Source organism: Felis catus, chromosome D1, assembly GCF_018350175.1.
Source record: "Felis catus isolate Fca126 chromosome D1, F.catus_Fca126_mat1.0, whole genome shotgun sequence".
NCBI lineage: Eukaryota > Metazoa > Chordata > Mammalia > Carnivora > Felidae > Felis > Felis catus.
Genome location: NC_058377.1, coordinates 96,338,407 through 96,353,911, shown reverse-complemented (window position 1 = coordinate 96,353,911; position 15,505 = coordinate 96,338,407). Strand labels below are relative to the sequence as shown.

The 15,505-nt window shown below is 48.8% G+C and overlaps 1 protein-coding gene across 2 annotated transcripts in view; it reads right to left on the bottom strand.

Moving 5' to 3' along the window:
• ACCSL (1-aminocyclopropane-1-carboxylate synthase homolog (inactive) like) overlaps positions 1-15,505 on the bottom strand; it is a 155,352-nt gene that overhangs the window by 17,604 nt on the left and 122,243 nt on the right. The window contains exon 1 of one of the 2 annotated variants that reach the window (XM_045039157.1): positions 960-1,116. The exons of the other annotated variant lie outside the window; for it this stretch is intronic. Within the exon in view, the coding sequence (XP_044895092.1) occupies positions 960-981 (22 nt within the window). The 5' untranslated portion in view covers positions 982-1,116. Of the gene's footprint in view, positions 1-959; positions 1,117-15,505 lie in introns of those variants that run through there. 2 annotated transcript variants of the gene reach the window in all.

Below are 15,505 nucleotides of genomic sequence, written 5' to 3'. Positions count from 1 at the left end.
GCCACCCATTGTCACTGTCAAATAGCTGACATTGTACCAGAGGTCTTGGCCGAGATTAGGCAAGGAAAGAAATTAGAGTTAGAACAAGGCAATCTGGAGTTCTGCTATCTACAGATTACTAGTGTCTGCCTGGAAGACAGACTAGAGAATTCGCAGATGATCTACAAGAGACTTTAGTGTAGTGATAGAATAGAGGCCCGACTCATGTTTCTGTAGATACAGTTTTATCGGAACACAGCCTCACCTGTGTGGCGCACATATGCCAACCAGACTTTGGTAATAAACACTAGACCAGCATTTTCAACCCGGGTCACTTACCTAATGAGTGAGCCTAGCAGCTGCCCAGCAGCCCCAGCCACATGCAGCATTTAATCCTAACCTCTAGGTGATAAGAATTATTCCCAGCTTTCGGATGGAGCAACTAATGACATAATTTATTACAGTCCATTGAATTCAACAAGGCCCCCCAATATATCCAGGATGAGCATGAGTGATGTAAACTTTTGGAGGGGGGGAGGACACAAAACTCTCCCAAATCACAATATTATCAGTGACAGCTAACACTGATTGAGCACTGTCGGAGCCAAGCTCTGGCCTGGGTGACTTAATCCTCAAAAGGACTCTGTTAGGAGAGCACTGCCATTAGCGTCACTTTACAGATGACAAACCAGAGGCCCAAAAGAAGGAGGTGACTCACACAAGTAGGATGGGAAAGGGGAACTTTAACCCCAAGTCTGCTAACCCCAGGCCCCATCCTCCCTCAAGGCCTCTTCCTGGAAGGGTGCACATACCTTCAAAACTTGGTACTCACTTTTGGGAATCCAAAACCTAAGTCAGATGGTGGGCCCTACCCCACTGGGGGTCCAGGAGCCCCAGCTGAAGCCACAGCAATGTCTCATCCAAAGCCCCTTTCACACTCCATATCCCACGGCTCCCCCTCCTTACCATTCCACATTTACCTTTATCTCTGTTTCCACTCATCTCTTCTCCAGCCTAAAATCCTTACTATGCCTGGTGAAACTGTCCTTGAATGTCAGGGCCCAGAGACCTCTCCACCACCCTCCTCCTGTCACTAAGCTTGCTTTGTGCCCGCATGCTCTGCTTTTAAGTACAGAGTAGTTTCAAGGGCAATAATAAGATCCACCCTTTCCCTTCCACAGGGATCTCCCCAGGAGCTCCCCATTACCTAAAATGGCCTTTCTTCGCATCTTTACAGGAAAGGCTCAGCAATATCCACACATGGGAGAACCACGCATTGAGCCACAGTTCTCAAACTTTGGAGGCATTGGCACCACCTGGAGAGGTAACAAAGAGCCAGGGGCTCTTAGAAGTAGGCTAGGGCCGGGCCGTGTGGTAGCTCAAGACGGCCAGGTGATTCAAATACTACCAGCATTTGAGAACCACTGGAGCAAGCAAATCTCAATTAAAGCACAGATGAGCTACTAATTTTCCCCATTTCTGGAGAGGCCATGATTGAGAACAGGTTGAAGTGGGTTAACCTAGGGCAGGAAGGACAACTCGACAAGGAAGCACTGGAGTGGCTGGCTGCCAGAAAGCCCGGTCCCAATCTCCCCAGCCTTACCTGTCAGCATATCCTTGCGGGTCTTTCCGGTCTTCAGTTACTCCTTGTCAAAGGGGCAGATCAAGAAACCTACCTCACAGAGGGTGATGTGGAGGCTGGGTCAGAGGATATATGCCAAAATGAGAGAACTGCTGCATAACTCTATGTGTGGGCTTATCAGTTTCACGCTTGACCGTTCCTGTTCTGCTTTCCCTGAGGGCCAACAAACAGAAGCAAGGCCAAAGGCAGACTGTAGTCTGAAAATACCCTGCCCTGCGACTCTCCTCCAACTTTAGCGGGTGTTGGTTTAATGTGCAGATGCCTGGGCTCCATGAAGGGAGCTACTGGAAAGTCAGTAGGTCTACACTTGGGCCTGGTAGTCTGCATTCTAAAACAAACATGGCAGGTGATTATGGACTACTCTTGGAGACACATTGCCCAGGCAGACTCCGCAGTGAGAGGAAGCATGAGCTGTGGGCTGGCACTTTACTGCAGAGGGTTAAGACCTCACATGTCCCCCAGCCTGGCCCGCCCTGACGGCCCGTTCCTTGTGTCATTTATTTGTTCACACCCCCCCCCCCACTCATTAAAGCTAAAAACAATTCACTGGGTACCTATTATGTACCCATGATACATGTGTTAGATCCTGTGTTAGGCTGTGTTAGACCTTGAGACTATCAGAATGCAGGAAAAGGTCCCCGGCTTCAAGAAGCCCCAGAATACCTTCCAATGAAAAAATCTGATCACATCTTTCCTGTGCCTAAGATCCTCCAACGGCTCCCCTTTTTTGAGGGGTTATAAACTCCAATACCTCGGGGGCACAATGGTAACAAACGCGCAAAGAGAGCAAAATGGTTTGACCAGTTTATGTCAGCCCCTCAGCCATCAGTTTGCAACCTCTGAATCCAAACTCATTCATGTGGCATATCAGATTCTAGAATAATCGATGATAGCCTACCTCCCTAATCCCATTCTTTGCACATCTCTTCCATTCCGCCTCCAGGCGACAACACCAAACACTGACCCTCCCGTAACTCTCCCAGCATGCCAGGATCTCTCATTCATCCTTTGTACGTGCTGTTCCCTCCACTCAGAAAGCCCACTCACAGATTCACCTCCTCGGCAGACTAAGTCTATGCTCCTCCGAGGAATCTTCCTCCCTGACTCCCCAGGTAGGTGTAGGGGCCCATGCCAAAGGTATAAAGCACACAAGCCAGGGAGTGTGCCCAGGGCCTTTGCTCCAGCTGAGCTCTGATGCCTGCGCTGCCCTGCCCCCAGTACCTGGTTGGCTCACTCCCTCACTCTCTTGTCTTTGCTCAAATGTCACCTTCCCCCAGAGGTCTACTATGATCGCCTACTTTGTTCCACAACCTGCTCCCACCCTCACCACACCGTGGTACCTCCTCCCCTATTCTATCTGTCATTTTTTACAGCACTTTTCTCCTCCAAGTGTACCATATATTTCTTATTTGTTATCTGCATTGTTTGTTATCAGTCCCCCTTCTCAGACATAAACTCCACGAGGGCCAAGGCTCTTCAGTTGTTTTGTTTACTGATGTTCCTCAAAGGCAAAGAACCGTGCTTGGCCTTTAGGGAAGCTCAATATTTGTGGAAGGATGGGTGGACGGGCGGGTGGGTGGACGGATGGACGGATGCCATATGCAATTCAAGGTCTGCGTCCCCCTCTGGTTCTGCCATAGTTTCCAGGCACAGAGGGGCTTCTTGGTTATAAAGTGTTTGTTCAGTGTCGTTGGCAACTTATCAGCGGTTGAGACGGAATTGAGGGAATTAGTTGTCAGCAGCAGGTGAACGCTGACGGCGGAGTGAAGACTTGTCCAGAGGAAAACCCTCATTTCCCACGACCTCCTACGTTGCCCACAACCTGCGGCAGCCAGAGCCTCTCCCGTGGCCCCACTTCCGACCACAACAGCCGTAACATGGATTCGCCAAGAGGGGGCGCGAAACCCCTATTTTCCTTTCTGGCTCGGAGAACAGGGCCGCCACCTCCCCAGACGCGGCGAAGCCCGGGCGGGAGGACGAGGAAAGGTGGGCGAAGGGCCGCGCCCTCCCGGAGCAGCCGGCCCGGGGCGCGCAGTGCGCACCCGCGGAAGCCTGGGCACCGAGCGGCTCGCGGGCCGCGCGAGGGACCGGCGACACAACCCGTTCTAACGCACCGCCGCCCTGTGCTCTGAGGCTCTCCTGGGGGGTCTCGGGCTTATAGAGAGGACCCCAGGCTCCGAGAGGCGGGGTGCCCTGGCCATTGTCACACGACTAGAAAACATCAGTGGTAGGATTCGAATCCCGATTGGACGAGCACTGTTGCTCCTCCCTTCGTCCTCCTCCCCAGCTGCTTTTGGCATCTCTCTGTTCCAAAAGCAAAGCAAGAAAGATTCCAAGTCCTGTGCCTGGCGTGGCCTAACTTGGAAGGCCCTTGGGTTCTCTTTCCAGGTCTGGAAAGCGAGCAGGGAGGCAGTGGGGGGGGGGGGGGGGAGGCAGAGCTCCTCCCTCAAGAACGGGACCCAGGCGCCCTCCACCCCCACCATCTCCCTGTCTCTATCACTCTTCCCCCCTTGATTTCAGTCCCCTGATCTTTTAAGTAGCCACTCGGCCACAGGAAGATCCACTTCAGAGAGGAGCCTGAGGCACAGAGAAAGGCAGAAGGGGGAGGAGGCTGCAAACAAACGGTCTTTTGTGCCTTCTCAAACAAAGACAGACATGAAACTAAGTTGGGGGGGGGGGTGCTACCCCAGAAGACTGTGGCCCGTACACACCTGTGACCAGAACCTGGGAGTCTGTAATGAGGGGCTCTCTCTGCTGACATGGGTCCAGGGGTCCACATCCACATTTCTGGGTCCACATCTCTGGCCTTCCCCACAATCCGGTGAGGAGAGTGCCCTTGGCCTCACCTTACAAGTGGGGCAACTGAGACCCAGTGAGTTTTCCTCAACGTTATCGGAGTTTACGCCGCCTGCACTGATGCCTGACTCCAGGCATGTTTGAATCCAGGCCTTCTTCCCAGTGTTCTCTGGGTACTTGGCCAAAGCACCAGTCCCCTAACCGTCCTGTTGGGTTTGGCCGGGTCTCCGGGTTGTATGAGGCAACCCCAAGCAGGGAGGTGGAGGAGAGACGCCATGATGTCAGGGGCCCGTGGCTCTGGCTCCCGCAACTCATCTTGCTCTGACAGGGCCTCAGAGCCAGGTACCTCGCTGGTTCCCGCGCGGTTGCCCTCTGGGTCCTGCTCCTCAAAGGGCACACCTCCGCTAAGCCCCTCTGACCCCGCCAGCCCCTCGGAGCAGCGACCACTGTCTTTCAAGGCCCTGAGGAGCTGCCCACCTGGGTATTCTGACCTTAGCGCTCATACCTGACAGGACCCTAAGGACCTTGAAGAGAAAGACTCTTTGCTTGTACCTCCCTTTAGCCTGCGGGGGCTGAGCATATAGCAGGTGTCAGGTAACTAACTGCTCTTCGTTTACCTGTTTACAGTTTGCATGGGAATCCGTATGGGAAACAGATCCAAAAAGCAGCTTGCTGTTTACATGGCGGTTTTAACCAAATTTGAAAATGACATTCGTATCCTGTTGGACAACCGGGAGAAGCACATTAGCATTATTCAGCCATTCAAGAGATATTTATTGAGCAACTGCCATGTGGTAGACCCTATTCTAGGCCCTGGTGACAAGGATGGCCACAAAACAGATACAGCCCTCCTGCAATTTCCCTTCTCAAGCAGGTGATAGAAAATGAACGACATATATGAATAGATATGGTTGGATAAATGCTGTGAGGAATACTCCAGTTGGGTAAGGGATCAACAGCGGGAAGCAATGCTATTCAGATAAGGTCATTAGGCAAAGACCCACAGAAAGTGAGGGAGTAACCCATGGGGCTCTCTGAGGAAACAGTGTCCAGACAGGGGGAGCAGCAAGCGCAAAGGCCCTGAGGTAGGAGCATGTATTTGCTGTGTTTGAGGAAAGGATCTCGTGAGATTTTGTGAACCTCGATAAAGACTTTGGCTTCGAATCTAAGCATGACGGGAAGACAGCACAGATCTTCCAGAGCTGGTATGTGAATCACTAACTGCCCTGTAGAGCTGGCTGGGGGTCCCAAACCAGTAAGGACACCTCCAGCTATATGAGGTACATTCCTGGCTTGGATTCACTTGTTCTCACTGCTAGCTGAAAAAAAACCTTTGCTCCCGAAAAGAACTTCACCTGGAGTTCCCGGAGCCCCTGGACAGCATTCTCAACCAGGACGCTATGTCAGAATCACCTGGGAAGCTTTTCCCCAAAACCAGTGTCTCTGGGGCGGGCAGGAAGGCGAATGCCACTCGTTAAGAACCACTGTCTCAGAGGGGCTGTGTGGCAGGGACGCAGGGGGTCTCTCCTCCCACCCCACATTTTATCTGCGCGTATGTTTGGCAAAGCGATGATAAAGGCCACAGCTTCCATCAGACTCCCCAAGATAGAGAACCACATTCCAAGGCAAACAAAGTGGGTCTGCTAGGGAAACCGCCACCCTAACCCACTGCCTGGAATGCTGGCCGGCCCCTTCGCCTCCCCGATCCTTCCCTCCCTACCACCCCACCTCTCCTGCCAATGCTCTCCCCTCCGGCTTCTCCATCTCATTACTGTGCCTAGATTTATTTGGATGGCAGTGTCTCCCTGCCTTCAGCACTTAATATGCTGCCAGCATTCGATAGCTCTTCAAACGTGAATAAGCTGTTCTCCCTGCCAGAGCTGTGGCTCAGTTAGGTCAGACTTTTCTTTCTGTTTGCTTTTCCCCCAAGGTCTTCCTACTTCGGCCATCAAAGAGGAGTTTGTTCCAAACGCTTTTTTGTCCCCCTGCCCAGGACTTGGGATACTGCCGAGGGCACAAAGAAAAGAGTTTTGTTTCATTTTCTAGTGACACTATCTACGCATGTCACCCACCCTTCAAAGTGGAGCCCCCCCCCCCTTCAAGAGCCCAGGTCCTGGGAGGGAGACCGAGTGACCTCGGCCCTGGGTATACTAGGGGACAGCAGGCAGGAGATGGCAGCAGTGGGGTGACTGGGTGGCCCGGCTCCCTAGGGGGTGGGGGCGGGGCTGACTGGCCTTGGCAGGTGTCAGACTCATCTACTTGTTCTCTGGCCCTGTTTGCTGTGGTCCCCTGAGATGTCCCTTTCTCTGTACGGGATATGGTGTGATGGGATCTATACTGAGCTGTTATCGGGGTTCTGGGGTTCAAGTCCCAGCTCAGCCACCTACACACTGTGTGGCTCTAAGTTGTTAAGCATCTCTGGGCATCAGCTGCTCATCTGTGAAGACATAAGGGAAGGCGGTTGCGAAGATTATGTGAGATAACAGATAAATTTGGAGCCTCCCCTCTTCCAGATTCTGTCCGGCCATCCATCCACCAAAGCATTCCTCCACCCCGCCATTTAAACCTTCATTCTTTCCATCCATCACTACTGGGCTGTACTGCACACTCACCAGTTTCCCAAAACTGAGGCAGTTACAAGGAATGTTCTGGAGGGAGCTGACTCCTGTGACTCTCACCCGGCAGACCCAGGAAATGATGAGCGAAGCTTCCACAGGACTTTTCCTTCCAGTCACACCACACGTGCCCATATCCTTCCCACCAGGAAACTTCTCGGCGGGAAGTCTTCTTGCCCCTGAGAGAGCGGCCTGCCCCGACTTATTGGGCTTCTGTTGACCTGAGTTAACCACCCCCCCCCACACACACACACCATCCCCAGACTCCATGAAGCTGGTCCCTACCACCTCCCTTCTTCCTAGGAATTCTTGGGCATCCTTCTGGCCACACAGCTTCCGGCATCTTTCCTCCCCCCGGCCCAGTCTTCTAATTTCCCTCAGGGCCAGAGAGGGCTCCCCCTCACCCTCCCCTCCCCACCCCACCCCAGCCTCACCCCCCAGCCCTTCTGAGAGCAATTTCATGACGCTCCAGCCACTCTTCATTGGGTGCGTGTTTAAAGCACTTAACAACATTATCACTTCCCTCCCCTCCCACAGCCCTGTGAATGTCCTGGGTGGTCCCCTGGACTGGCCATGCCATGTGCTTAGGCTAATGGGACATTAGCAAGCCTGGTACCAGCCCGAGGTGTGACAAGTGCTCAGGCCCTGGGGCTTGTCCTCTTGGAATGCTTGTCCTTCAAAGCCAGCCACCATGCTGTAAGGAAGCCCAGGCTAGACCACGTTGTGGGGAGAGGCCATGTAGAGAGACAGCCTGGAGGCTGGGAGGCACCTTGCACAATCCGCTCCCAGCCAGGAGGGCCTATCTGATTTTAGCCCCTGCGAGTAACCTTAGCAATAATGTGCAAAGCTGCAGAACTACCTAACTATCCCCGTTAACCCACAGAATCATGAGTAATAATACATCACTCTTTTAAGCCAAAACTGTCGGGGATGATTTGTTACACAGCAGTGGGACACGGAGACGAGTCCTTGGACCTGGATATACCATCATCATCCCCTTTTCACAGATGCCGACTCTGAGGGTCAGGGAGCTTCAGCACATTTCCCACGGTTGCCCAGTGAGTAAGCAAGCCGGTGGCTGTGAGAATGACCACTGGGATCTCTTGTCGGGTGGGGCTTAATGGAGGGACGGCCCCAGCTACTGTCCGCCTGGATCCACCATTGCAGTCTCCCTGCGGTCCGCTTCTGCTTCCCCCAGGCTGCTCCCAGCCCATGGGGGACCAGGGTGCCAGCAGCACAGGCTCTTCCCGGGAGACGTGGGGTTCCTCCATCGGCCTACTTTGGCTCAAGGACTCCTCATCGGCCTGGCTGAGGCTTTTTTGCAATTGTCTTGCAATGCAAGAGTCTTCTATCCCTCATTCCCCTTCCTCCTCTCTTCTCTCCCAGGAAAGCACGGTCTGAAGGCTCTTCCCCGCCTCCTCCTGCCCCCTCCAGTCATGCTTCGCAGGTGTTGCCTCCAATAAACATGCTATATTTTGAATTGCACTGTGGTGCCCGCTTCTCAGAGTACATGAACGAACGCGGCGACAGCACTGAGACTCAACCCTTGGAATCTCCGCTGACACTTCCTTTTCTTTCTCTCCCTACTCTTTTCCTCTCCGCAAAAACAGCCATCTTCAAAGGGTGCTACTGTCCAGACCTCAGACTCTCTGAGGCCGCGGAAAAGGAAAACTCCCAGGACAAGAAAAACAAGGTGCAGGAACCTCCACAGACATGCCTGGGGAGCCCGACAGGCAGCCGGCTCTTTGGAACGATTGTGACCCAGAAGGAAAGGTGGGGGGGGGGGGGTGTGCAGATGCCAACATATATTTTCTTCTCTGCCCCCAGCCCTTTACACAGCATCTCGCTGGATCCTCCCAAATGCCCATAAGGCCAGTATTACGATCCCTACTTTACAGGTGAGGACACAAGGCTCAGAGAGGTGAAGCTGCCTGCCTCAGGTCACACAGCTACCATGTGGCAGGGCCGAGACTTAAACCCAGGAAGCTGAGCCATCAGTTGCTTCCCAAATCCTGGGGGTAAATCTCTGCTCTTTCATGTGTTCCTGGAAGACCTTGGGCAAGTTATTTGATCTCTTTGAGTCTCTGTTTCCCCACATATAAAACCTGGACACTAACTGTCCCTTCTTCCTAGGGGCCTTGTAAGCACAGAAAACAGAATCTGATGCTAGTGGGTGTTCGGGACATATTAGTTCTGCTCTGCACTACCACTCCTGCCTCATTATACCTCTTTGTTCCACTCCACTATTGACAGAAATAAGGTAAGAAGTTTTTTTTAAAAAACCCCAAACGCAGGCTGATCACAACAACGCAAGAGACGACATCCAAGCCTGACTCATAATCTGGTGTTGCCTTCGTCCCTATAAAAACACAACATTTCAACAACTGAAACCTTGATAAATTAGCAAGGAACACACAAAAATTGAAGGCTTGAAGCCAGGACCCAAAAAAAAAAAAAACCCCAAAACCCCAGATTCTTTCCCCATGAGGGGAGGTTTTCCACAGGGACACAGCCCCATGCTTTGGCTCGGGGACCATGCTGCTCTCTCCTTGAGAAAGCTCCTGGGATAAAAATAGCCCAAGCAGCAGACAGCCCCTTGTGAGGCTGGAGAAGAAAAGGGAGGAACAGAGGGGACGGGCCTGGCTCCTGGACACACGCCCATGTCCATGAGAAAAGGGGGGGGGAGTGGGGCTCTGCAGTTTGGGGTCTGAGGGGATGGTGGGGAGATGAGACCTCCCAGAAGAGGAGAAAGAAATGCCAGAAAATCCTAAGGAAATCCTGCTCAGGAAGTGGGGAGAGGAAGTGCCGGGGGCTAGACTTGATAAACCAGAAGGGGGGGGGCAGGCCACCGTGCCTCTAAGCAAGAAAGATGAGAGGAGCCCCTGAGGACCTTAAAGACAAAACAAAACAAAACAAAACAAAACAGGCCCAGGGGACCCGGACTGAAGTATCTAAAAGGATCCGAGGCCAACGGAGCAGCTTCCAAGAGGCCCATGTTCTGCAGAAGTTGTCTTTTGGCCCTGTGGACCACCCCAGGGACCCAACTTAGATCTCATCCTTCTCCTTCCTAAGTGATGCCTCAGCCAGCCCGAGGTCCAACACCCCTCTGGAGGGCCACCTCACCAACATCAGGCAAACGTGAGAGCAGAATCGGGGGCCCTGAGGACTCTTTCAAACTGTGAGCAATCTTCAAGACTGTGCCGTCCCTTATTTAGGCCTCATTGTGCAGATGGGGCATTTGAAGTCCAAAGAGGGCAGTTTGTCCAAACCACATAGCAAGTTTCCTGAGCTGCCAGTGATCCCATCTGCCCAGAACATCATTCATCCAGCAAGAATGACACTGCCAAGTACGTCCCGGGCACTGTCCTCGGGAAGTTGGCATGCAAGGGCCAGAGACAGAGATGATCATTTTGTCAGGTGTACACAGAAATCCCGTCTGATAAGGTGACATTTGAGCAGAGACCTGGAGGCACTAGCGGTGAGCCAACAGGGCATCTGGCAGGAGGGCATTCCAAGCAGGGGGACAGTAAGTGCAAAGGCCCTGAGGCTTAATGCGTTCAAGGACCAGCAAGAAGCTGGATGGCTGGAGTGGAGTATTTGGAGAGGAGGTCAGAGGGAACAGGTAGGTAGGCTCTGTGGGCCACCAGAAGGATGCAGGCTTCCCCCGTGGAGCAGGAAGCCTTTACCGGGTTTTAAGGCAGACTTGATCTGATTTAGCATTGGAAAAGATCTCCCCGATTATAGTGGAAAAGATGCTGTTGTAGCGGTCAAGGGTGGGACCAGATAGGAGGATATTATGACAGCTCCGGGGTGAGCTGGTGATAATGTGAGAATGGCAAGAAGTGGCTGATTCTGGATAGAAGTCAAGTCCTCAGGGGTGGGATGGGAGGGAAAGAAAGGCCTCAAGGACGACTGCTGGAAAGCGCGAGTTGCCATTTACTGAGGTAGGGGAAACCACGGGAAAATGGTGTGGATCCAGCCCGAGGTCAGTATGGGTTCCCCGAGGGCCTCTCATCATATCATCTGATGCATTTACTCTGGAACAGCCCACAAGCGAGTTCAGACCCAGGCTGTGTGGTCTAGAGGACAAGCCGAGGTCCAGGCTGTAGTGTAGGTCAGATTCCATGACCCCAAATTCACTCACACTGCCTCCCCACGCCCAGCCCAGCCTGACCACACTTGTTCCAAGAAACGCATCTATTCTGAAAATATTTTTAGACGGTTTTTTTTCATTTCTCCACTACTTAATGGTTCATAAAACTTTCTTTCCTAAATTAGTCACATGACCCTCATCATAAGCCTATGTGATATATGGAGCAGTAATTATTAGTCCTGTTTTACATATAAGGAAACTGAGGCATGAAAAGACTCAGTCCTTTGGGCAAGACCGAATAGCCACACAATCCAGAGTTAGAGATAGAAGCCTTGTCTGCTGCTCTCCTGGGTACGAGCTTCTGGGACGACAACTCCCAGCTCAGTGAAGCCGGCAGACCTGTGGAGCAGGTGAGCTGAAGTTGGCCGTGGCTGACCTCTCCAATATAGTAGCCACTAATCACACGTGGCTGTATGAATTCGAATTTAAAAGAATTACAATTAAATACAATTTCAAGTACTTGATGTGGTCAGGGGCTACCATATTGGGCAGTACAGATAGCAGAATGTTTCCGTTATCACAGAAAATCCTACCGGATGGTGCCATATAGACACGCCTTCTGCCCTCCCCCACCCTAACTCCCAATGTCAGAGTGGAGGGTGTGTGGGCAGAATGTGGTGTCATGCCAACTTCCATCATGCTCAACTTTTGTCCTGACAGATATCACCCGTAACCATATATTATTTAATAATTGTTTTTAATTTTTTGATATTTATGTATTTATTTTGAGAGAGAGAGAGAGAGAGAGCAGGGGAGGGTCAGAGAGAGAGGGGCCTAGGCCACAGTAAATGCTCACCAAACTTAAAAGTAGACACAAGAATGGAATGTCCATAGAGGGCTGTTAAAAGTGCCCTTATATTCTGGGAATCTAGAATTCCACATACATGCACAGGTCTGTGAGCATACCCACAGAATGTCCTGGGACATTCTCCAGGACAGACCAAACTTTACGCCATAAATCTAAAAGGATGGACACAATGGAATAAAATTAGAAATCAATTAACAGAAGAAAATATGTGGAAATTAAACAACACACTCTTAAATAGCCAATAGATTAAAGCAGAAAACACAAGAAAATAAGAATGCTTTGAAATGAGTACACATGAAAACACAACATACCAAGTTTATGAGATGCAGATAAAGCAGTGCTTAGAGGGAAATTGACAGCTGTAAACATCTATATTTAAAAAGAAGAAAGGTGGGGTGCCTGGCTGGTTCGGTTGGAGAAAAAAGCAACTCTTGATCTTGGGGTCATGAGTACAAGCCCCAGGTTGGGTGTAGAGATTACTTAAAAATAAAATATTTAAGGGATGGCTTGGTGGCTCAGTGGGTTAAGTGTCTGACTTCGGCTCATGTTGTGATCTCATAGCACGTAAGTTCAAGTCCCGCCTCAGGCTCTGTGCTGACAGCTCAGAGCCTGGAGCCTGCTTCAGATTCTGTGTCTCCCTGTCTCTCTGCCCCTCCCTGTTCATGCTCTGTCTGTCTGTCTGTCTCTCTCTCTCCTTTAAAAATAAACATTTAAAAATTTAAAAATAAAATATTTAAAAATAAATAATAAAAAGTAAAAAGAAGAAAGATCTCAAATAAATAAACTAATATTCCACCTTAAGTAGTTAAGAAATGTGTGAGATGGGTGTGAAGGGGGTCAAAGGTAAAAAGTTCTAGTTATAAAATAAATAAGTCCTAGGATGTCATGTACAACATGATGACTAAATTATTATATATTTGAAAGTTGCTAGGAGAGTAGATTATAAAAGTTCCCATCACAAAAAAAAAATTTGTGACTAAGTGTGATGACAGGTATTAAGTAGACTTATTGGGATAATCATTTCACAATATGTACAAATACCAAATCATTTTGTTGTGCATCTGAAACCAATATAATGTTACATGTCAATTATATCTTAATAAAAATATAAATAAGAAAAACCCAAACAAAACCTAAAGGAAGCAGGAGGAAAGAAATAAAAACTGAAACAAAATAAGTGAAATAAAGAATAGAAAAATACTAAAAAAAAAAAAAGAAAAATACTAAAGAAAATCAACAAAATCAAAAGTTGATTCTTTGAAAAGACAAAGATAACACAATTGACAAACCTTTTAATATAATGCTGTATGTTAACTACATTGGAATTAAATTTTTTAAGGAAAAAAATGTAAAAAAAAAAACCACACAAAAAACAGAACAATGCCTGGCACAGAGTAGGTCTCAGTAAATATTTCCTGAATTAAAAAAAAAAAAATCTGACACAGCTTTAGCTAGATTGACCGAGGGGGGAAAAAAAAGAAGGAAAATATTAAAGTTACTAAAATAAAAAATGAGAGAGAGAACATAGTACCAAGAATACCAACCTTACAGGGGCGCCTGGGTGGCGCAGTCGGTTAAGCGTCCGACGTCAGCCAGGTCACGATCTCGCGGTCCGGGAGTTCGAGCCCCGCGTCGGGCTCTGGGCTGATGGCTCAGAGCCTGGAGCCTGTTTCCGATTCTGTGTCTCCCTCTCTCTCTGCCCCTCCCCCGTTCATGCTCTGTCTCTCTCTGTCCCAAAAATAAATAAACGTTGAAAAAAAAAAATTAAAAAAAAAAAAAAGAAAAAGGAAAAAAAAAAGAAAAAGGAAAAAAAAAAAAAAGAATACCAACCTTACAGAAATAAAAATGTTTATAAGGGAATGCTATGAACCACTATATGCCAACAAATAAGATAGTTTAAATTAAAGGGACAAATTCCTAGAAAGACACAAACTATTAAAATGGACTCAAGAAGAAATAGAAAATCTGAACAGAACTATGTTAAGTACAGAGACAGAAGTAATCATCAAAATCCTCCCACAAAGAAAAGTCCAGACCCAGATGGCTTCACTGGTGAATTATATTAAATATATAAAGACGAACCAATCTAAACTCTTTTAAAAAACAGAAAAGGAGGGGGGCGCCTGGGTGGCGCAGTCGGTTAAGCGGCCGACTTCAGCCAGGTCACGATCTCGCGCTCCGTGAGTTCGCGCCCCGCGTCGGGCTCTGGGCTGATGGCTCCGGAGCCTGGAGCCTGTTTCCGATTCTGTGTCTCCCTCTCTCTCTGCCTCTCCCCCGTTCATGCTCTCTCTCTGTCCGAAAAATAAATAAACGTTGAAAAAAAAAATTAAAAAAAAACAGAAAAGGAGGGAATACTTCTTAACTCATTCTGCAAGGACAGTATTACCCTCCATACAAAATTAGCACAAGGAAAAAAAAAACCTACAAAGATATCCCTTATAAATGTAGACACAAAAATTTTAAACAAAAACTAGCAAACAGAATCCAGCAACACATAAAAAGGATTATACACCATGACCAGGTAGGATTTATCCCAGAAATACAAGGTTGCGTTACCATCCAAAAATCAATCAGTATAATTATATACCATATTAATAGAATTAGGACAGGGGCACCTGGATGGCTCAGTTGGTTAAGCCTCCAACTCTTGATTTCAGCTCAGACCATGATCCCATTGTTCATGGGTTCAAGCCCTGCATTGGGCTCCGCACTGACAGTGCAGAGCCTGCTTGGGATTCTCTCTCTCTCCCTCTCTCTACCCCTCCCTTGCGCTCTCTCTCTCTCTCTCTCTCTCTCTCAAAATAAATAAATATATTTGAAAAAACAGAATTAGGACAAAAACCATATAATCATCTTAATAGAATCAGAAAAAGAATTTAAAGGACTCCAACACTCTTTCATGATAAAAATACTCAATAGTAATAGAAGGGAACTTTCTCAGCCTGATAAAGGACATCTATGAAAACTCCACAGTTAACATCATTCTTTTTTTTTTTTTTTTTTAGTAATCTCACAACCCGAAGATCAAGAGTCACATGCTTTTCTGACTGCGCCAGCCAGGCACCTCAACAGTTAACATCATTTTTTTTTTTTTTGCTGTTCTTTCTTTTTTTTTTTTTTCAATATATGAAGTTTATTGTCAAATTGGTTTCCATACAACACCCAGTGTTCATCCCAAAAGGTGCCCTCCTCAATACCCATCACCCACCCTCCCACCCCCCATCAACCCTCAGTTTGTTCTCAGTTTTAACATCATTTTTAATGGTGACAGACTAAAAGCTTTTCCCCTAAGATCAGGAACAAGAAAAGAATGTCTGTTTTCACTATTCCTATTCAATATTGTACTGGAGGTTCTAACCAGGACAATTAAGCAAGAAAAAAATAAAATAAAAGGTATCCAGATTGCAAAAGAGGAGGAGGAGGAGGAGGAGGAGGAGGAGGAGGAGGAGGAGGAGAAGGAAACTATTTGCAGATGACATGATCTTACATATAAAAAATCCTAAGGAAACTCA